Source organism: Protopterus annectens, chromosome 1.part1 (assembly GCF_019279795.1).
Source record: "Protopterus annectens isolate FY-2018-M chromosome 1.part1, PAN1.0, whole genome shotgun sequence".
In the NCBI taxonomy this organism is placed as follows: Eukaryota; Metazoa; Chordata; order Ceratodontiformes; family Protopteridae; genus Protopterus; species Protopterus annectens.
In genome coordinates this window covers 120,805,754-120,828,379 of record NC_056726.1, presented here as the reverse complement: position 1 = coordinate 120,828,379, position 22,626 = coordinate 120,805,754, and the positions used below count along the sequence as shown (strand labels likewise).

At 38.7% G+C, this 22,626-nt stretch overlaps 1 protein-coding gene across 1 annotated transcript in view; it reads right to left on the bottom strand.

Annotated features, from left to right (window-relative positions):
• The window catches only part of LOC122814238 (dynein axonemal heavy chain 5-like), a 3,525,594-nt gene that overhangs the window by 319,168 nt on the left and 3,183,800 nt on the right, over positions 1 to 22,626 (bottom strand). The window contains exon 103 of the mRNA XM_044086840.1: positions 4,840 to 4,938. Coding sequence (XP_043942775.1) covers positions 4,840 to 4,938 — 99 coding nt within the window. The remainder of the gene's footprint in view (positions 1 to 4,839; positions 4,939 to 22,626) is intronic.

Genomic DNA, 22,626 nt, shown 5'->3' with positions numbered 1-22,626 from the left:
ATAGTTAAGTTTAATTCTAGGGGCTGCCAAAAAAGGAATTACTAGAAAATGGAAATCAAAATTTAAGCCCACTAAACTAGAAATAGTGAATATACTAACATATAAAAGAACTGGAAGTGGGATCTATAGACAAGGGTAGGGGCAAATTACATAGAAAAATAGGAATTGTGGGAAAAATACATGCAGAATAAAGTTTTGGAGGAGGAATAATGTTTAAGGGAAGGCAGAAACTGAAAGAGGTATGTAATGTTAGATGGACAATTACTGTATAAAAGATTATATGTGATGTATAATGTCTGCAGCTGAAAATATATCAATATGGTTTGTTTTTGTTTATATACTTGTATGATTGCCTGTGTCATAAATAATAATTCAATAAATGTATTTCTTGTTTAAGAACTGCAACAACAACAAATAATACTTTCTAACATACGTAGTTTCTTTGTCTCACTGCAATGTCTCTGAATTTCTAAGCATTAATCACATGATCTAGTATCTGTCTGACAAACCCACAAATACACCTCCTCAAATACTCAGTGTTGAACATCTGCTAATGTATATGTATAATTTTTACTGTAATAGTTGCTTCTATTTTCCTATGAATGTATCTGATTAATGTATGTGGAATTATTAATATATATTATTTAATGTCTGTTTGTGTATATTACTTAATGTCCGTTCAAAAATGTATGTAATGTGTTGGACTTTCTCCCCAGGCCTCTGCTGGAAAGGGGATTTTGACTAAATCCAGTCAGACAAACCCAGTAAAGTTTAACAAAATAAATGCATGCAATGATTTAACTTACATTAACCACTCAATCAAAATCTTCACAAAGATCTTTACTTCCTTCTATATTTCTTTAAATTTCATAACTTAAACCATCATAAGCTAGAGCACTCTTTTTTCAGCATTTTCAAAAATTTAACCACTTCTCTTCTTGATATTTCTTCTACATCCTTAGAAGCCCATTTTCTCAGTTTCCTAATCTGCTTCTTTTCCTACAACAGCTCATTTGTTCTATACATTTGAGTTAGATATAGTCTCTCATAATCTTTTCCTCAGTCACATTTTTTATTCTCTTTTCTATCCTTAGCACAATACATTAATACATTCTTTATTTACTTACTGATCTAACAATGGTGATGCAACATTTGTTATTCCCTTTATAACAAACTTTTATTTCTTATCCAAGTCTTTCTTTTTCATGTTTTAGACTGCTAATGCTACCAATGTAAAACCTGATTATATTATTGACATAAAATGTTATAATTATTACAAGCAGTTGGATTCTCTATTATCTATCACGAATAAGGGTATGACAAGAAGACAGAGTGTCTCTGGCTTTAGTTTTCCCATCACCCATCTAGGTTCATCAACTCTCCTATCCTCTTTTTTTCCCAGTCCCTCTTAGTATTCTATTAGCTATGTGGTTTTGATTAAGGTGTCCTAGTTCTCCCCCTGTGGTTGGGATGGAGAATGAACAGTTTATTCAAAAGTGGTGACAAGTACAGCTTATGGCATCCAATATGTTTATTAGGTTATTGATAGAATATTATGAACAACAATATGTAGGGATGTCAGAAAAGTTGAACGAAACATATGAACAAGTGGCCAAGTATTATGGGGTTTCAGCTTATAGTGATAGAAACACAGGGTATGTTAAGGAAGTACAAAAAATAGAAAAAGAATTACAAGATAGAAAGTCAAAGAAGTTCCATAGGGACTCAAATGGCTATCAAAATGAGGTGGCATACACCTGGAAAAAGGTTAAGCGTACTGTCAGGTTTTCAGATGGGTCAAACAAAGAGTTGAATAGACCCAAGAGAAAAAGACCTAGATCTATGCTTAGGAAAACTCCAGATAACTCCAATGCTTCAGAGGTTTCTTTGGGTTATTCTAATACAGATACAGAAACTGAAGGGGGTGAGCCACAAATAAGGGTTTCTCCAATACCAAAGAGATCTAGGGGCCCTTTAGGAGGGGTGGGCGAAAGCACCATCATAGAACAAATGGAAGGTATGTGTCAGAAAGTATTAAATCAACAATAGTTAGCGGTAATGCTCCCAACCACATTCAGGCAACTGAAAATCAATTGGTGGCAAATCTGACCAATTATGAGCTTTTAGATTTGGAACTAAATGTACTTAATAAAGGATTAGGTTTTGTTCCAGCTACATATGTGTCTTTTTTTTGATGTAGTGAATAACTTAAAAAATTCTACTCGTAAATTAAATCTGAAGTATTACTTTGCACATAGACCACAGAGCAGTGATTTAATAGATAAGTTCAAATTTAAGAAATCTGAGTTTCAACCACCATATTATAGGGCAGTGAAGATTTTTAAACAACAGGTGATGCAAGATTTGCAACTTAATCAGAATGAGGTGTTTAGGAGTTACTCCCACAATCTGACTAAGGTAGAGAAACAAACATTAAGCAATTTAGCCATGAATGACAATTTGGTAATTACCACAGCGGACAAGGGGGGGGGGGGGCTTTAGTTATTTGGGGCAAGGAACAATATCTTAATGAAGTTTTTAGACATTTAATGGATGTGATATCATATTGCCAACTCCCTTGGATCCTACCATGGTATTTAAACAACAGATAGATGCCTTGCTGAAACAAGCTAGAGAGACAGGGATTACTTCCATGGATTTGATACAACAGTTAACAGTAGAAGATCCCCAGTCACAATACTTCTATTTGGTACCAAAGATACATAAAGGAGCATATGAACCAAGCTTTAACACTTTTTTTTTTGTTTGGCTGAACACGTTTTAACCAAAAATGTGTTCTCTTTTCAAGAACAGTGTGTTTGGCAGGTTCAAGGAACAGCCATGGGGGCATCCTTTGCCCCTATATATGTTGATTTGTTTATGACTTATTTGGAAGAGGAATTGATTTTTGATGCCTCTCATAATCTGTATATTAATGAGACTGACATATGGAGGCAGTATCTTCATGATTGTTGATTGGTGTGGAGGTCGGATGAGATCTTTTTGCAGGAGTTTGTTGACTATCTTAATGAGAACAAGTGGGGAATAGAGTTTAAGGTCAATTTTAGTAAGGCCAAGAATCACTTTCCTGGATGTATTAGTCGTAATTCAGATAATACTCTGGAAACTCAGCTATATATGACATTTCCCCAATATAAATCTCTCCTGCATGCCACTAGCTTCCACCCACAACATATAATCAGAAATATCCCTAAATCTCAATTTTTGGGGTAAAGAGGATTTGTTCTAATTCCTCCTCATTTAGCCATTACAAGCAGGATTTAATTAATAGATTCAAGGATAAGGGGGTACAAAACAGATGACATCAGTAGGGCCAGCCAATTTGCTTCCAATCAGGATAGAGCTGGGTTGTTGAAATATCACAAAGACTCATCAGATATTGAGACCAAATTGAGATTGGTTACCATGTATGGCAGGAATACCAAATCCTTTATGGGAATTATTCACAGACATTGGAATATTCTGTTAGCAGAACACAAATTGTCTGACCATTTGGTTGAGACATGTGCTTTCTCTTTCCGTAGGGGCCCTACCTTGGGCTCCCTTTTTAGTCACTATAAGAGACTGGACTATAAGGGAGAATGTCCCGTTTCAAAGAACATTGACAGAGGATGTATTGAGTGGATGTGTCCCTTGTGGTCATTGCTCATATTGCCATTGGGTTAATAAGACAAAATAATTCAGTAGTAAGAATGCATCTATAGTGTACAATATTTCTTTTTTGGCCAATTGCAGTACAAGTTGGGTGGTTTATCTGGTGACTTGTACATGCTCTGCTTTTTATGTGGGCCAAACATCAAGACCTTTAAAACTCAGAATGGGGGAACACATGAGTGATATCAGACTTAATAGGCTTTCGAATGCCCTATACAAACACACTTGGAAACATAAGACTTTGGTGTTCAGATTCACTATTATTGATTCTATTACAGCTTACTGTAGGGATAAAGTTGGTTGGCACAGTGTTCTGAACACTAAGGAGAAAAAAAGGATTATTAAGCTAGGGGAGCTTTTTCCTCCTGGTTTAAATGAATGCTTATGAATTAACCAATAGGAATGTGTGCTGGGCCCTGCCTTTGCTTTATAAAAAGGACTTTTTGGTTCTGTGTTGTGTATTTTTCTCTTCCACTGAAGAAGGCTGTTTAGCCAAAACCGGTTTGGTTTGGGGGCTGGGACTTTGGTCCCTTCAACCATTGTTATGTATTTACACAAGTAAATTGTGTTTAAACCACACTTTTGGTACTGGCTGTTTTTCTTTACCTACTGCCTGACATATGCCTATTCCCTAGTTAAAGTGTGCATATTGCTTGGTATCTGCTTGTCTGGGCTATTCATGCCCTTTGTTGTTCTGTTAGTCTCTGCTTAATGTCAATCTATGCAGTGGACCAGGCTATAACCCCCCCTCCGAATGGGTAAGCTGGCATCAGCTACACTTTCCCACCCACACAGCTGTCTCACTGTCTCATCAAAATTTGGATTGTTAAGTGATTTCTGCTTGTCTTTGTCACACTCAGGGCTTTATCCATCTACAGCATGGAACTGGCTTGTGCAGATCAGTGGTTATGCAGCAAATTTACTTCAAGAAGACTGTAATTAAAAAATATTAATAGTATTATTAATAACTCCAAAAATGTATGCATACCAAGATATAATTTTATTCAATAATGGAGTTAAAGATCTGCATTGGGCCAATGAAAGTTATTAAGATTCTGAAATCTGTTTCATAAATGACTGATGTACATTTCAGTTGTATGATGTAGAGTAAATTAGTTTTTGTTAAACATTTGCACTGATTTCCATTTCCAAGTAGGTGCTTACATCTGATAATAGGTATCTGACACCAGCCCAGGAAACACCTTGCCCTCCATCGTCTGACACCACATCCTTAAATTCGTCACTCAGCATCACCAAAGCTTCCTAGATAAAAAAGTGACAAAGATATTTAAAGCAGTGTATACCACAATAAAAACCTCATCTTGAAGCATTAGGCAAGTATTTAAGACTTGTGCATAATTTCACCCTGGGCTATACTGTCCACAGTATAGATCAGGCATTAAGCAAGTGGAATTGAAACAAAGTAGGTAAAAACTTATCGTACAGTTAGGAATGGTATAATGTTTAAATATAGTGGAAACTGTAAGTTAGGGCAGGAGGAGGCAGGACTTTTCTTCACTTTAGCAAGCAACACAATTAAATCACTTTATGAAAAACATTATACAATGTGGACTACGAAATCTACATCTTGATAATATGAAACACATTCCAGCATCTCAGCCTCTCCTTGTGCTTAAAGAGAGAACAGAGTTTTGAATTCAGTAGTTACTGCATGCGACAATATCTGGTATTCAGGAAGGCCCAGATAATGAGATGGTCAGAGACTGCATGCACAGATTCATTTAGTTTTAGGATATTCAGGACATATAAGGTGTCCAACCACATAATGTATGTTTAAAAACTCTGAAAGAAGATAAAGGTGCCCAAGCTCTTAAAATCATTTAAAAATATATACATACTTTATATTCCCTACACACAAGCATATGTGTATATATATATATATATATATATATATATATATATATATATATATATATGGGTCTACTTCTAAATTTCAAAGTCTCAAAACTTTGAATGTCTTATGGTCAAATCTTTGAAAAATATAAAAACAAAAAAATATATATATTTTTTACATTTTTGCAGGGTGGGCCCCCACATCCTCTGCTAATTAAAAATACCAACTCCGAGATTGCACCACAGGGAGGAAAATGGTAAATATACCGTTCAGTGCTGTACAGCAATCTCTCTTAAAATGGTTCGAAGTTTCAAAGCTTCAATTTTATGATCTCTGTCAGAAAAGAAAATATTGTCAGCCCAACTATCTTGAATTTTGTAAATAATGATATGCCAGTTGGTTGTGGATGTCAACATGATTCATATGCTTGTGTTACAAATGTATTAGAACTGTATGTTATATGTATATCAAACTGCTGGCAAAGAAGCGTGTGTGGAAAATCTTTGTACAGTACTGAGTTTAGAGGTGTGACCACAATGTAACCTTCTGGACTAGAACAGAAATGTATATACACTATTGTAACTGTTTTGAAGTATGTATTTTAACAGGGGAGACTGAAACACAGGAGATTAATTTGCAAAACTTCAGAAGAATGGTTGAGGTTGAGTTACTTTATGGCTGGGCCATAAACAAAAGAGATGTTATCTTTCAGTTTCAGTGCAACAGGTGACATAATGTCTAGAACTAGAAGTTTTCTGTATTGTCTTTAAATGTGGAGGAATGTAAATTATTTTACAACTTACACCATTTGGCAAAAGATCTGAGGTCTATGTGTTTTCACAGGTGGATGCTAAATGCTACCAGCTGCAGTGGGGGCTTTCACGTGGGATAGTCAGATGACAAGAAATGATGTCATGCTGCAAGTTATCCCAGCAGTAATATTTGGGATATTAATTTAAGAAGTCTCTGAGAGAGAGACAGGGCATTTTGTATTTTGTCTTTGAACTGACAGCATCGGCTGGAAGACCTACTCACCACATCTGTCTTGCCTTGCTCTGTAAGTAAGTTAACTAGGGTACAGTAATTTCCCTTAGATACAGTCAGGAATATAGTGAAGTATAGTGTAGATGTTTTCTTTATTCATTTGAGACTGTCCTGCAATGTTGTCTTAAATATTCCTGTGATTTTGAACTGTGATGTAACTGTGATTATTTACTGAATAGTTTCTTGTTCTTTTATTATTTATTATTAAATATATTTAAACCTTTCATTGTGACTGACATTTGTGAGACATATTTAAGTTCTGAGAATACTTGCACATTTATTTGGTGACACTGTGGGCCACTCCTAATAGCCTTGCTCTTGGTCAAACTTCCATTTGGATTAATAGTAACATTACAGAGTAAGATTGGACACCCTTTGTTAAGAGCCTTAGAGTAGTGGATAAGGAGTAGCTAATGGCAGTACAAACTACCTTATAGTCTGGGCAGAAGGGGGCACAGCAAGTAAACCTGTGTCAGCCTTTCCCAGGTGTGTTTGTATATAAATCAAATCTCAAAGAGTGTGTGTGTTAGTTACTTGGGCAGGGACATGAAGCACTGGTTGGACAGAGAGGGTGCTGGAGGTCTTGGCTTGGCCACTCAGCTGAGATCTCAACTTTATAGCTGTGCCAGTGGGGAGTCTTATTGGGGATCTGGAGAAAGAGGGAGAGACCAGCCCCAGATGGATTATGGTCTATGTGTGCTCTTAAGTTAAATTGCACTTTACTGTGTGTATACCTGTCATCTTTCCCAATGTACATGCCCCACTGGTGCTAGTGGTGAGGATTGAGGCTCCTTAATTACTGGGTCAGTGGTGAGGCATCACATATATTTGTGGGCAGTGGTGGGATACCCACATCACATATATTGGTGGCCAGTGCTGGTATGAAGATAGGTGAAGGCTGCCAGCCTAGCCAGATAGAATTTTGTAGTTAATTCTGTCATTTGTAAATATTAATATATGCCACAAGCTTGTTCACTTAAATGGAAAAAATGGTGTTAAATGTGGAACTGCAAAAATATAACAACAGTGCACTCTGCTGTAACAAAGCTGGTAAGTCAATTCTTTGATGTTAAAACTCGAAGCTGAGATGTCTAGATAAAGGCATTCTGCCTAATGTTTTGAGGCCAGAGTTAATGGCTAGAATTTGCATGTATAATTTCTTTTATTGCTCTGGTTCCTGACCAGCTGCAAGATCAAAAGGGATATTAACCTCTGAGAGTCTGTTAGCCTGGGAACCAGAAAGAACTATGTAATCTGAAATTAGTCAGTGTTATGTGTTATCAATTTAAGGACAGAAAGAATAAGAGCGTTTTGAGCATTTGTCTTCAGAACATCCAATTCACCACTCTGCCTATGTCTATGTGTATGATTTTAGAACTGTGTTTTCTCTTAGATATAGCTAGGAAATAGGAAGATTAGACTAGTTTGTTTTTCTGTGATGTCAGAACTTTTCTACTGTATTATTTTAAGTATTCCTCTGTGATCTCTGAACTCTTGACTAGCACTATGTACTAAGAAGTATTGTCTTGTGTTTTATTATTTAGTAATAATTATTTTTAAACCTTTCAACTGTGGTTGGTTTGTGTAGAGATAATTTAAACTCCAAGAGTGCATTGCATGTATATAGTGATACTGTACCAAGTCACTCCAAATAAATCTTGACTGGTTGCACTTACCATTTGGATAATAATATTGCACAGTATAATTGGACACCCATATAAGGGCCTTTGAGTAGCTGATAAATATTAGCTGGGTAGTGGCAGTTATTTCTACCACATAGTCTGGGTAAAAGGGGCACAGCTGGAGAATCCACAAAACCAAACAAAACCAAGAAGTACACAAAAAAGCTCAAGTCTTCACAAACAGGTGCTGGATTTGTTTTTCAAACTGCAAGTAAGCGCTTTCATTCCAAAAAGCATTTACAAGGAATGTCATCAGACAATTGCAAAAAATGACTGCCTAGTTAAATACTTTTAAAGCATGACATCACTTCCTGACTCATACTTAAAGGCATAGTGTCTTACTTACACATAAAAAGATGTAATTTAAAAACATATACATTAAGAAAAAGTGAAACATGTAAATGTGCATGAATAGTAAAACATGAACCCTGACATTAAAAACTATGAAGTATTTTAAAAAACAAAAAATGTCTATTCATAATATTTACATACATATGAAGTTTCTGACTTAATAATCCTTCATAAAATGAAAGCTATCACAAAACACATTTTTCTATTAACTTGCTATGGTTATAACAGCAATATTTTAAACTTTTTCCTTGCTGTGACTTCTCTAACTTGAAGCCGCTATGTAATGACAGACATCAGAGTTTCAGCCTTCATGCCCTTCAGAAAAAATGTGTACTAGTGCAAAACACATTATTCTAGCAACTTTAACTATATAACAAGACATATTTTATACTTTGTCCCTGAGGTTAATCCTCCCCAACTTGAAATCACTAGATAATGAGATAGACATTTTGAGTTTCAGACTTCATATCCGTCATACTATTTACATACATACGGAATTCTCACTAAAATGAACTATTATAAATAATTCTATCTATTCAGAGCTTTCAATTTTAAAATATTGGCTATAGACATGGTGTCATTTAGTCAAGGCCAGTGTATTGAATACAAACGTATCTGCCAGCTCAATTCATTCCTCTCAAGGAGATATGGCCATGCACCCCACCCTATGTGATGGATTAACTATGTCTAAAACTATAAACTTAAAACTGTGGTTTGGATATTGTGTGATATGTTTAGCTAATGCATTGGTTTTACAGTGGTCTCTAATATTTCTTAATTGCTCACCAATTCTATGTTTGCGCTTATGCTCAGTTTTGCCTATGTAAAAACAAGGGGAGAATTCACATATAACACAATATATGACTTTCTCAGTAAAATACTTGTCTCTAATTTTTATTCTCATCCCCTTAATACTTATTTCATTGACGTCCAATATATAGGGACAGAATTTACATGATCCACATTTATACATGTAACCACCCTTATTTATTTTACCTTGATGTTCTAATAAAGCACAGCTGGAGAGCCTGTGCCAGCCTTCCCCAGGAGTGTCTGTGTGGTTGTATAAACTCTTATCTCAAAGTGTGTGTGTGTCAGTTACTTGGGCAGGGACACAAAGCACAAGTTAGACAGAGAGGGTGCTGGAGGTTTTAACTTGCCCACTAGCCTGAGATTTGGACTCTATAGTTGTGCCATTGGAGAGTCTTATTGGGGACCTGGAGAGAAAGGGAGAAACCAGCCCCAGACTGACTGTGATCTCTGTGAGCTTTTAAGGGAAATTGTACTTTACTGTGTGTGTATTTATTATCATTTCCGTGTATGGTCGCCCCTCACTGGTGTTAGTGGTGAGGACTGAGGCTCCTTGATTGCTGGGCCAGTGCACAGGTGTCACAGGTGGGATATCCACATATTAGGATTCAGTGGTGTGGATACTGAATTCCTGTAGCCTGTAAACAGTGGTCACTGAAGAAGGTGTTTGTACTCTCAATCATCCACATGGTGAACATTGAGTTTTATATCACAGTAGTTTTTTTTTTTTGTTAGCTTAGTTAGTCAGGGAGAACAGGCAAGGATGTCAGCAGAGGAGTATGACAAGCTGACAAGGAGCCAGTTGGCTGAGATGTGCCAAGACAAAAGACTGTTGCATGCCAACCTGACTAAAGCAGAGATAATTGCAGCCTTAGTCATAGCTGCATCACAGACCAGCAACCAGGAGGACAATCAGACTGGCCTTGGGAAGGTACAACTCTCAGAAAATGGACAGGTCAACCTTTCTACAGAGGACTTAAAAATCCATCTGGAGTTAAAGAGACTTGAACTGGAGGCTAAACATTTGGAAATAGAAGCAGCAGAGAGACATTTGGAGGTTGAGGAAAATGAGAAACTGTGACATCTGGAAGCTGAGAAGAATAAGAGGCAGAGGTAACATGAGAAGGAGATGCTGACTCTTTGCCAAGGTCATGGATGTAACCCCAGAAACAACAAAGGTCAGTAAATTTCTTCCACAATTTACAGAATTGGGTAATTTTGATAGTTTCATTCATATGTTGGAAAGGGTATGTAAATAGTATAATGACCAAGTGTTCTGGGTATGGTTCCTGACCCCCTTACTCCATGGTAAAGCTGTAACTTCTACATCTAAATTGTCTGATACTGACTGCTTAAATTATAATGCTGTTAAAAATTGTCTGTTAGAGTGTTTTAAGGTAACACCTGACGCTTATAGGAAACAGTTTTGTGAACACAGACACAAGGCAGATGAAAGTGTGTGTGAATATATTGCTACGTTAAGCACTTATTTTCATAGATGGGTAAGTGGGTGTCAGGTCACCACTTCTGAAGGGCTAGCAGACCTTATGGTAAGGGAACAAGCCCTTAACACTTTACCTGAGGACATGAGAATCTGGTTAGCGGATAGAAAATGTAATACCACAGATGAGTTGGGGAAAAAGGGAGACCTATACCTAGCAAGCAGGGCATCTCTGCACAGGAAAGGGATACCCAGTGCTGTTATGGGTCTAAGGGAAACCATGGTGGGCAGCCTAAACCACCCCAACAGAGCCTGTCAGTAGTAGGAGAAGCCACTAGTTCAGGTATACAGCCAGGACTAAGGGTTAAATGTTTTAAATGCAACCAGTGTGGCTATTTAGCATATAGATATCCAATGTGGCAAGGTGGGGAACAAAAGATGAGGGAGCCAGCACATGAGAATGACAGAATGCCAGCAGTAAGTTGTCTGGAGACAACAAGGGTACCAAACTACCACAAGAGGTTATATCCTGTCTTAGTAGATGGGAAACAGGCCACTGCTAAGAGAGAGAGACAGTCTGTGACCTAACCATTGTGAAGCCTGCAATGGTTAAACTGGAGCACTACTTGCTTGGGCAGTCTACTCCAGTCAAAGGTTTAGGAGGGACCCCATTCCAAATACATTTGGCCAGGGTTCACTTTGACTGGGAGTGTGGAAAAGGAAGCCAGCAAGTAGGTGTGTTTGAAGATATCCCTGCAGATGTCCTGATAGGAAATAATTTTGATAATGCATTACCTTGTGTGCATGCAGTGACATGCTATCAAGCTTGGAGACAAGCCTTTGTGTCTGGTAGCCTGGGGGAACCCAGACAGACAACAGACTAGAAGCCAGGACTGGTGTGGTGGTTAATTCAGAGAGGGAGAGACCCTGTAGCAGTTAGACTGAAGGTAAGTGACAGTTGCTTGTGGGTACTGGTGTTCCCTTTGGACAGAGTGACTGCAAGGACAGAGGTGAGTAGTAGTACCCAAGCTGACAGTGAGGCACCACTGTTAGAAAATACCAGATTTCCTGTGGAAGGAGAGCTGGGAAGGGTTACAAAGAGTGAGTTCAGGCTCAGCTCTCAGACCCTACATTACAAGGCCTGAGGGTGGTAACCAGTGAGTCACCTGATTCTCAAGGGAAGGGGGAATCCGTATACTGGGACAAAGGGTTACTGTATAGAGAGTGGACCCCTGAGGGAAGGGTACAGGGTGAAAGAATGCAGCAGTTGATAGTGCCAAGAGTCTACCATCTGGCACTTGTAGCCTTAGCCCATGACATTCTCTTTGCAGGTCATATGGACATAAAGCGTACCAAGAGACATATTATGCATAACGTTTATTGGCCTGGGATTTGCAGAGATGTAACAGGGTGCTGCAGGACCTGTGAGCAGTGCCAAAAGGTAGGCAAGGCAGGAGACAAGATTAAAGCTCCTTTGATGCCTTTGCCTATGATTGAGGAGCCATTTCAGAGGGTAGATATGGATATTGTGGGGCCTCTTAGTACCTCAAGTTCCACAGGGAAAAAGTATATCCTAGTGGTAGCAGATTATGCTACCAGATACCCTGAAGAGGTGGCTCTGTCCTCCATTGAGGCAGAAAAAGTGGCAAATGCTTTGTTAGAGATTGTCAGCAGGGTAGGTTTCCCAAAAGAAATAACTGACTGACATTGGTGCCAATTTCATGTCAGACCTGCTGGCGTGTCTCTGGAGGCTCTGTGGGGTTGAAGCACCTAAAGACCACCCCCTACCACCCCCAGACTAATGGTCTTGTTGAGAGGTTAAACTCTACATTAAAGACCATGCAAATGGCATTTGCAGACCAGTTTACGAGGGAGTGGGACACATTTTTGCCCCATCTGTTGTTTGCTTACAGAGAGGTGACCCAGGAATCCACAGGTTTTTCACCCTTTGAGTTGCTGTATAGGCATAGGGTGAGGGGACCTCTAGATTTGATTTGTGATGAGAAGGAGGGTGAGTGTGAATCCCACAAGGAGTATGTTGTGACATATGTCCTAAACCTCAGGACAAGGCTCAGGGAACTTATGGGCTTGGCCCAGGAGATCCTGGCAGAAGCCCAACAGCAGAATAAGGTATGGTATGAAAGGAATGCTCGAGCTAGAGAGTATGCTGTGGGGCAGCAGGTTATGGTTCTCATTCCTGTCAGACACAAAAAGCTGCAGGCAGCTTGGGAGGGACCCTTCAAGGTGGTAAGGAAGTTCAGTGATGTTAACTACATGGTAGAACTGCTAGGCAGGAGGCAGGGGCACAAACTGTATTATGTTAACATGATGAGACCTTACCATGAGAGGGAGGCCCTAGTGCTAAGTATTTGCAGTACAAGGCAGGAGGAGTCTGAGGAGGATCTATGCCTACAAGGAGCCAGCCAGGCATATCCCAAATTACTATGGTGGAGCCTAAGGTTGCAGGCATATGCTAGGACAGTGCAGCACTGTACTGGGGTCAGCAATGCCAAAGCAGATGGAATCTCAAGACAGGGTATGGCGTAGTGTATTCCCACATAGGGCAACCCTCACAAGCAACATTTCTCAAGGGTAACTTGAAAAACTAGCTTGAGTCTTTGAGGGGTAATGTCACAAAAGGAAATATTGTCAGCCCAGCTATCTGGAATTTTGTAAATAATTATATGTCAGTTGTGAATGTCAACATGATCCACATGCTTGTGTTACAAATGTATTGGAACTGTATGTTATGTGTACATCAAACTGCTGGCACAGAAGTGTGTGTGAAAAGGGTTTGTACAGTACTGAGCTTAGGAGTGTCACCACAGTGTACCCTGCTGGATTAGAGCAGAAATGTATATACACTATTGTAACTATTTAGATTATGTATTTTAACAGAGGAGACTGAAACACAGGAAATTAACTTGCAAAACTTCAGAAGAATGGTTGAGGTTGAGTTACTTTATGGCTGGGCCATAAACAAAAGAGATGTTATATTTCAGTTTCAGTGCAACAGGAGACATAATGTCTAGAACTAGAAGTTTTTTGTATTGTCTTTAAATGTGGTGGAATGTAAATTATTTTACGACTTCCACCATTTTCCCAAAGATCTGAGGTCTTTGTGTTTTCACAGTTGGATGCTAAATGCTACCAGCTGCAGTGGGGGTTTCCACCTGGGATAGTCAGATGACAAGAAGTGATGTCATGCTGCAAGCTATCCCAGTACTTTTTTTATACTCAATTTCTGAGTGACTTGGTTGGCTACAATTACCTGCATTAGAAGCTGAAGTTAAGTGCAAACTTGCAGTACTGTATTTTATTCTTCTAAATGCAAACTTGCAGTTTTAAAAGTACTGTATTTTATTTTTCTGTTACCTAATTATTTTGCTGAATAGTGTTCTGTGTGTCTCTCTGCTGTAAGAGGGGGTTGTGGTCTTCTCACTGCTTTGTTATCTGATATTTAACTGTTAGCCTAGAGGGTTTCCCCTGTACTTTAAGTGCTAGACACAAAGTTTGAGAATTCATTTTATGCTCAATTTCTGAGTGACTTGGTTGGCTACAGTCACCTGCATTTGAAGCTGAAGTTAATTGCAAACTTGCAGTACTGTTATTTTATTTTTCTGTTAAGTACAAACTTGCAGTTTTAAAAGTACTGCCTTTTATTTTTTCTGTTACCTAATTGTTTCACTGAATAGTGTGCTATGTGTCTCCCTGCAGTTAGTTGCTCAGCCACCCTTCCTGTTCTTGTTTTGGTGTTAGTGTTGGTGGCTCTGGAATTGCCCACCCCTCCTGTAAGTCTGTGTTTGAACACTCCTCTTGGGTCCATCTCATTTGCTCACTTAACTGAGTAGAGTGAGATCATATTCTGAGTCTAGTGTTCACTCTACTTAATACAGAGAGAAGATTTGAGAAGGCCAACCCACTTAGGTTCTTCCTTCCTCTCTCCTTGCACTTTACTAACAAAAAATGCACTTTATTCATATGCTTTTACTGTATTTGTGTTTCCTCCTACTTTATTTTGCTGTTGCCTCTTCTTAAAAGTACTCAATTTTATTTATTCTGCTGCATTTATTACTGCTTGGTAGTAGCCTGATTAAATTGTAACTGTTATTCTAAGTCTTTTGATTTAAGCACTTGGGTTTCATACCAGTTGTTTTACATTAAGAAGATTTGTGGTCTGTACTGTTGTGGCAGGACAGGTAGCTTGCATCCTTCTAAGCTGGGAATTGCTGATTGAAGGCTCAATGTCTGCTATTTTAAAAGTGTATTAGTTCTGGTTTAAGCACTTGGGTTTCAGGCCAGTTATTCTACATTAAGAAGGTTTGTGGTCTGCACTCTTGTAGGAGGAGAGGCTGGATTCTGCCCTTCTGAGCTGGGAATGTCTGGTCACAGGCTTATTGTGCCTGCTTATTTTAACTGTTTCTTTCTGAAATTGGTGTGCCTTGTTGCTGTAGCATAGACCAGATTCAACCCTGCTTAATCTAGCTTTGTTTGTATAACTTGAGCACTGATCCAGGCCATCTTTTTTGGAGAAGGTTCCCCTGCACCCTAGTGGCAGGAGTGTGCAATTAGAACTTGTCTGAGTGAAGACTGCTGGAACAGGGCTCAGTTTTTAGCTTTTTTCTGGTTAATTGGGTAACTTGTTTAAATCAGTTTATTTGTTTTCTATTGTTTTATATATATAACAAAAATTGCACTTTATTCATCTGCTTTTTCTATATTTGTGTTTCTTCCTACTTTATTACTAGGGGCATTGACTACAACTCTGATCTGAGATATATAACAATAAGTATCATTTTCTGTGCATTTAAAGTGTTTTTTTGATTGTATCTGCTTTATTTTCTGAAAAAAAAAAATATATATATATACTTGTTTCCCTCCTTTCTAAGCTAGTATAGTCCAGTTTGCAGGTTAGTGCTGAATTCAGGACTGTGTTACAAGTCTCTGTGTTTGCCCATACCTTACCTGGATAGAAGGAAGTTTCTCTGTTCACCTGTGAGAGAGGGGAGCTTTGTGAAGCCTATCTGTCCCTGGCGGAGTGGTTTCATCCCAGAAATTAGTAGTTTATTGGCCATTTTGGGCTAATTTCTATCTCTTTAATTTCCCTGCTATAAAAACTGCATTTGCCCTGTTTTGCTCGCCGGGCAGTGCCGGTTAGCTAGGGTATAACTATTCTCGGCTCAACAAAGTCTCCTCTTCAATTTTTCCCTTGGAACTAGACAAACATTCAATGTAAGCACTCAAACCATTCATTTCTCAGCCTGGCACTTGCTCAAAACTCATAGCAAGCACTTATAAACCCTAGCACTAGACCCCCCCCCATACTGTACTGTTTGAATACTGGCCAAGGCTCTTTCCACCCCCATAGTGCCTTTATTAGGCAAGGCTCAAAAGACAAACCCACCACCATAAATAGCACAAGGAACAAAAAACTGAGGGTAATGCTACTCAATGCCAGAAGTCTAAACCTCAAAATGCATGCACTTGAGGCACTCCTCAGTATGGAGATAATTAGGCAGAGATCCTTGCTAACACTCTTCAAGAGAAACCTCGATGAGTGGATGGGAAACAGAAAGTTTACCCCGGGGATCACTTCAGTGGCTGTGCTGGACAGAGGCACAGGGAACTAATCTAAGGGGGCGGCGAAAGCCAACACATTCTGGCTAGGCTTATAAATGTCTTCAGGCAGATAGCCTAGTACCTGCCTATGAACCTATGAACCTATAATATTTGGGATATTAATTTAAGAAGTCTCTGAGACAGAGACTGGACATTTTGTATTTTGTCTTTGATCTGACAGCATCAGCTGGAAGACCCACTCACCACATCTGTCTTGCCTTGCTCTGTAAGTTAACCAGGGTACAGTAATTTTTCTTACATACAGTCAGGAATATACTGAAGTATAGCTTAGATGTTTTCTTTATTTATTTGTGACTGTCCTGCAATGTTGTTTCCTGCAATTTTTAACTCTGATGTAACTGTGATTATTTACTGTGTATTTTTCTTGTTCTTTTATTATTTATTATTAAATATATTTAAACCTTTCATTGTTGCTGATATTTGTGAGACATATTTAAGTTCTGAGAGTACTTGCATATTTATCTGGTGACACTGTGGGCCACTCCTAATAGCCTTGCTCTTGGTCGAACTACCATTTGGATTAATAGTAATATTACACAGTAAGATTGGACACCCTTTATTAAGGGCCTTAAAGTAGATGATAAAAAGTGTCTGGTGGCAGTAAAAACTACCTTATATTAAAATGCCACCAAGACCACCGATCCATAAAGTAAGCGAATTTAATGAAACACTTAGCGCCTCAGCTTACACAGCCTTCCAAGAGTAAAAACACTACAAAATACTGTTGGCTTATATACAGCATATTGCACAAAACAATTAATCAATTAAGCATACAATTCAAATCACATACTTCCAACTGCATTCTGTGTTGAGTACCTGAGGCTCCAAAGTACCATACTTTAAAATCAGCAGAGTTTCTTTTTTTAAGAGCGCTTTATGGGGGTACAAGAACGTTGTTTTTTGAACCCTTTTCAAACTTTGGACTCCTCAACTGTGACTGCTTTATCGGCAGAGGCTGTACATCTTAGGGAGAAGCTGGAGAATCTGTTGCAGAAGGAGGCTAGTACACATATTAATATTCTTTGCCTGCAGCGGTATGTACAGCTGAATATTACCCCGAGAAGTCTGCAAGCATACAAAGCACCTACAACCCCCTTTCAGGAGGGGAATGCTGAGGATATGGCCTTTCAAAAAAAATAGGTACAGGCAGCTCACCGGTGCTCCACTGAATGGGTACGCATCCTAATTGAGAGGGATGAGTTAAAGAAGCGAAGGCTTGAAGAAGAAATCAGAATGGTGAGTGTTGAACTCGATAAACTTTTAACATCAGTTAAACTGACTAGTATGCTGGAAGAAATTAATGTCAGACTTGTGGACTTTGAAGAATTACTAGTAGAGCGCAAAAGCCATAAAATTAACAGAGACATTAAAGATTACAGTCTTGATAAAGCGTGTTTTTGGAAAAGAAAAAATAACAGATCTTTAATAATGGCAGTAATGGTGGTATTTTAATATTTTATTTTATTTATTTATTTTAAGTTGTATTTGCAAAAACTACCTTACAGTCTGGGCAGTAGGGGGCATAGCTAATAAACCTGTGCAAGCCTTTTCCAGGGGTGTGTGTGTGTGTGTGTGTGTGTGTGTGTGTGTGTGTGTGTGTGTGTGTGTGTGTGTGTGTGTGTGTGTATGTATGTGTGTGTGTTTGTGTATAAATCAGATCTCAAAGAGTGTGTATGTTAGCTACTTGGGCAGGGACACGAAGCACTGGTTGGACACAGCAGGTGCTGGAGGTCTTGGCTTGGCCACTTAGCAGAGCTCTCAATTCTATAGCTGTGCCAGTGGGGAGTCTTAATGGGGATCTGGAGAAAGAGGGAGAAACCAGCCCCAGAATGACTGTGGTCTCTGTGGACTCTTAAGGGAAATTGCACTTTACTGTGTGTGTACTTGTCATCCTTCCAATGTTCATCCCCCACTGGTGCAAGTGGTGAGGACTGAGGCTGCTTGATTACTGGGCCAGTGGTGGGGTGTCACAGTCTTGACCATAAGAAATTCAATGTTTTGAAACTTTGACATTTAGAAGTAGGCCCATCTGTGTATATATATATATATATATATATATATATATATATATATATATATATATATATATATATATATATATATATATATATATATATATATATGTATTGTTTCAATATGAGAATATTTCAATTACTTCAAAGAGCAAAAAAAATTTAATGTACCTTTACTTAAATAGATTAAATAAAAAGTCAAAACTCTTTACAATAGCTGAACATTCAGTAAATGCCACTACCTGTTTAAGCCTTGCAAACCTTATTTCTTGTTTTGTTCTCCGGTACTGTTCCATGCCATGTTCCCGCAATTTTCTTAATGTCAAAATGAAATCCAGTATATATGCAATAAATTGACGGAGCCCACAAAAATGGATTAAAAGAACACTTAACAATTGTGAAACCAAGTTGTACTTGTGTACACATACATTATCTCAAAGCTATAAAAAGAAAACACTGCCTATTTTGTACAACCGAAGAAATAGTGTCTGCCATGCCAGGAGCAAAGCATTTTACTTTGCTTGATGGAAATAGGGGATTTTAGCAAATTAAAACTGGATAGGAAAGTCCCAAGCTGTGCATTTTAAAATTAACTTTTGGGAAGGTACAGATTATTCATTTATTATTACGTAATAACAAATGAATAACCTGTTGCAGATTAGATTGCGTTGTTAATATAAATGTTGATAGCTAATATAGAAGAACGAAGACTATGATACAACATCCTAGAACATGGTCAGGACAAAGGAAAAGCATGATGTGAATCTGTTTCTTAAGCATATCCATATACTTTATATAGCTCAACGTCCTCTCAATTCTACTTCTGCAAAATATGGAATTTTTCCTTGGAGTATGCACTACTGGTAACACCTCCAAAATATGGAATATTCCTTGGAATACTCACTACTGGTAACACTTTGGCATTTATCAGCGTATGATAAACACTTGGTAAGCAGCCCACATCAGTACATGAATAGTTGTACTGTTTAAGCAATTCATCAGACTGCACATTTTCTGATCTATGCAGTAAACGTGTATCTGCAGTGTTAATTCATTTCACTATTTCCAAGCTAAATGATCCATAATCAAAGGTGCATTAATTATATCTACTCTATGGCACTTAGTCATTTTTTTATAAATCTTGTATTTCTTATTCTTGCATTCAGAATCAAGTACTTTTTGACCCAACGGATTTAAATGAAGACCAGAAGTCATAACCAATTCACATCCTGATGGCTTCAGTTTGATTTCTTTTAAAGTTGGTGCTTTCAGCATTTGAGCAGACACTACACTGCAGTCTATGTTCATGTTTAGTTTAAGCATATCAATTTTCCTATTAATTTTGACCTTTACTTTCCTTTCCTCATTTCTGATAATGCAGCCACACATTTTCTCTAGTTTTATTGTGCACACTATTTACATTATGTTCATTCTCAACCCAATTATTCTCACAAACAACTTATTTTCATCACCTTGTTCCAACATATGCAGCCCTTTTCTCTGAGAATAAATTTCTTTACTTTTACAAACTTTTTCAAAATGATTTTCTCTATATTCTATATAATTTTTATATACCTTTTCCAAAATTATTTATTTTTTATACATCCTGAAAACTTTTTATACATCGTTTTATCCCATACTGTCTGCCAGCTCTCATGTTCATTACAAATACATAATATACAATAGACTGGTTGATTATAATGATATAAAGGAAAATAAAATATAGCAACAGATTTAGCAACATTAAACAATGAGTGTATATAAACCACCAATAAAACCTTGTATAAATTATCTAAGGAAAATTAAAAAAATTATGCTTCTCAGAAATACTTTTTCTTTCAGCCGTTCCCATTAGGGGTTGCCACAGTGGATAATCTGTTTCCATTTCTTCCTGTCCTTGGCATCTTGCTCTGTCACACCAACCACCTGCCTGCCCTCTCTCACCACATTCATAAACCTTATCTTAGGCCTTTCTCTTTTCCTCTTACCTGACAGCTCCATTCTTAGCATCCTTTTCCCAATATACCCAGCATCCCTCCTCAGCACATGTCCAAACCAGCATAACCTTACCTCTCTGACTTTGTCTCCAAACCTCCTGACCCAAGCCGACCCTCTAATATACTGATTCCTAATCCTGTCCATCCTCATCATACCCAATGCAAATCTTAACATCTTTAACTCTGTCACCTACAGCTGTGACTCCTGCCTTTTTGTCAGTGCCACTGTCTCCAACCCATATAACATAGCTGGTCTCACTACCTTCTTGTAGACCTTTCCTTTCACTCTTACTGGTATCCATCTGTCACAAATCACTCCTGACACTCTTCTCCACCCACTCCATCCAGCCTGCACTCTCTTCTTCACCTCTCTTCCACACTCACCATTACTCTAAACTGTTAATCCAAAGTGCTTAAACTCATTCATCTTCGCCACCTCTACTCCTTGCATCCTCACCATTCCTCTATCCTCCCTCTCATTCACACACATATAGTCTGCCTTAGTCCTGCTAACCTTCATTCCTCTCCTCTCTAGAACATATCTCCACCTCTCCAGGGTCTCCTTAACGTGTTCCCTACTCTCACTGCAGATCACAATGTTATCCGCAAACATCATAGTTCATGGGGATTCCTTTCTTATCTTTTCTGTTAGCCTGTCCATCACAACTGCAAATAAGAAAGGGCTCAGAGCTGATCCTTGATGTAAGTCCACCTCCACCTTAAACGCATCCCTCACTCCTACCACAGACCTCACAACTGTCACACTACCCTTGTACATATCCTGTACCACTCTTACATACTTCTCTGTCACTCCTGACTTCCTCATACAATACCACAACTCCTCTCTAGGCATCCTGTCATATGCTTTCTCTAAGTCCACAAAGACACAATGCAACTCCTTCTGACCGTCTCTATACTTCTCCATAAACAGTCTCAGAGCAAACATCGCATCTGTAGTGCTCTTTCCTGGCATGAAACCATACTGCTGATCACTAATCATCACCTCCCTTCTTAACCTAGCTTCCACTGCTCTTTCCCATAACTTCATGCTGTGACTGATCCATTTTATCCCTCTGTAGTTACTACAGCTCTGCACATCACCCTTATTCTTAAAATTCGGTACCAAAACAGTTCTTCTCCACTCCTCAGGCATCTTCTCACTTTCCAAGATTTTATTAAACAATCTGGTTAAAAACTCCACTGCCATCTCTCCTAAACACCTCCATGCTTCCACAGGTATGTCGTTTGGACGAACAGCCTTTCCATTTTTCATTCTCTTCATAGCTGTCCTTATTTCTTCCTTGCTAATCCATTGCACTTCTTGATTTACTATCCCGACATCATCCAACCTTCTCTCTCTCTCATTCTCTTCGTTCATCAGCCCCTCAAAGTACTCTTTCCATCTGCTCAACACGCTCTCCTCACTTGTGAGTACATTTCCCTTATTATCCTTTGTCACCCTTACCTGCTGCACATCTTTCCCAGCTCGGTCCCCCTGTCTAGCCAATTGGTACAGGTCTTCTCACTCCTCAGTATCCAACCTTTCATACTTCTCTCCATATACCTTATCCTTAGCCTTCACCATCTCTCTCTTTGCCATATGCCTCATCTACTTATACTCCTGTCTACTTTTTTCATCTCTTTGACAAACCCACTTCTTCTTCGCCAACCTCTTTCTCTGTGTACTCTCCTGTACTTCCTCGTTCCACCACCAGGTCTCCTTGTCCTCCTTCCCCTGTCAAGATGTCACACCAAGCACCTTTCTTGCTGTCTCCCTTACCAGCTCTGCCATAGTTACCCAGCTATTCGGTAACTCTTCACTGTCAGACAGTGCCTCTCTTAACTCTTCCCTGAACGCCACCTCACAATCACACTTTTTCAACTTCCACCACTTGATCCTTGGTGCTGCCCTCACTCTCCTCCTCTTCTTGATCACCAATGTCATCCTACAGAGCGCCATCCTTTGCTGCCTAACTAAACTTTCTCTTGTCACCACTTTACAGTCTCCAGTCTCTTTCACACTGACCCTGCTATATAGGATATAATCCACCTGTGTGCACCTTCCTCCACTCTTGTACGCCACCCTGTGATCCTCCCTCTTCTTAAAAATATGTATACA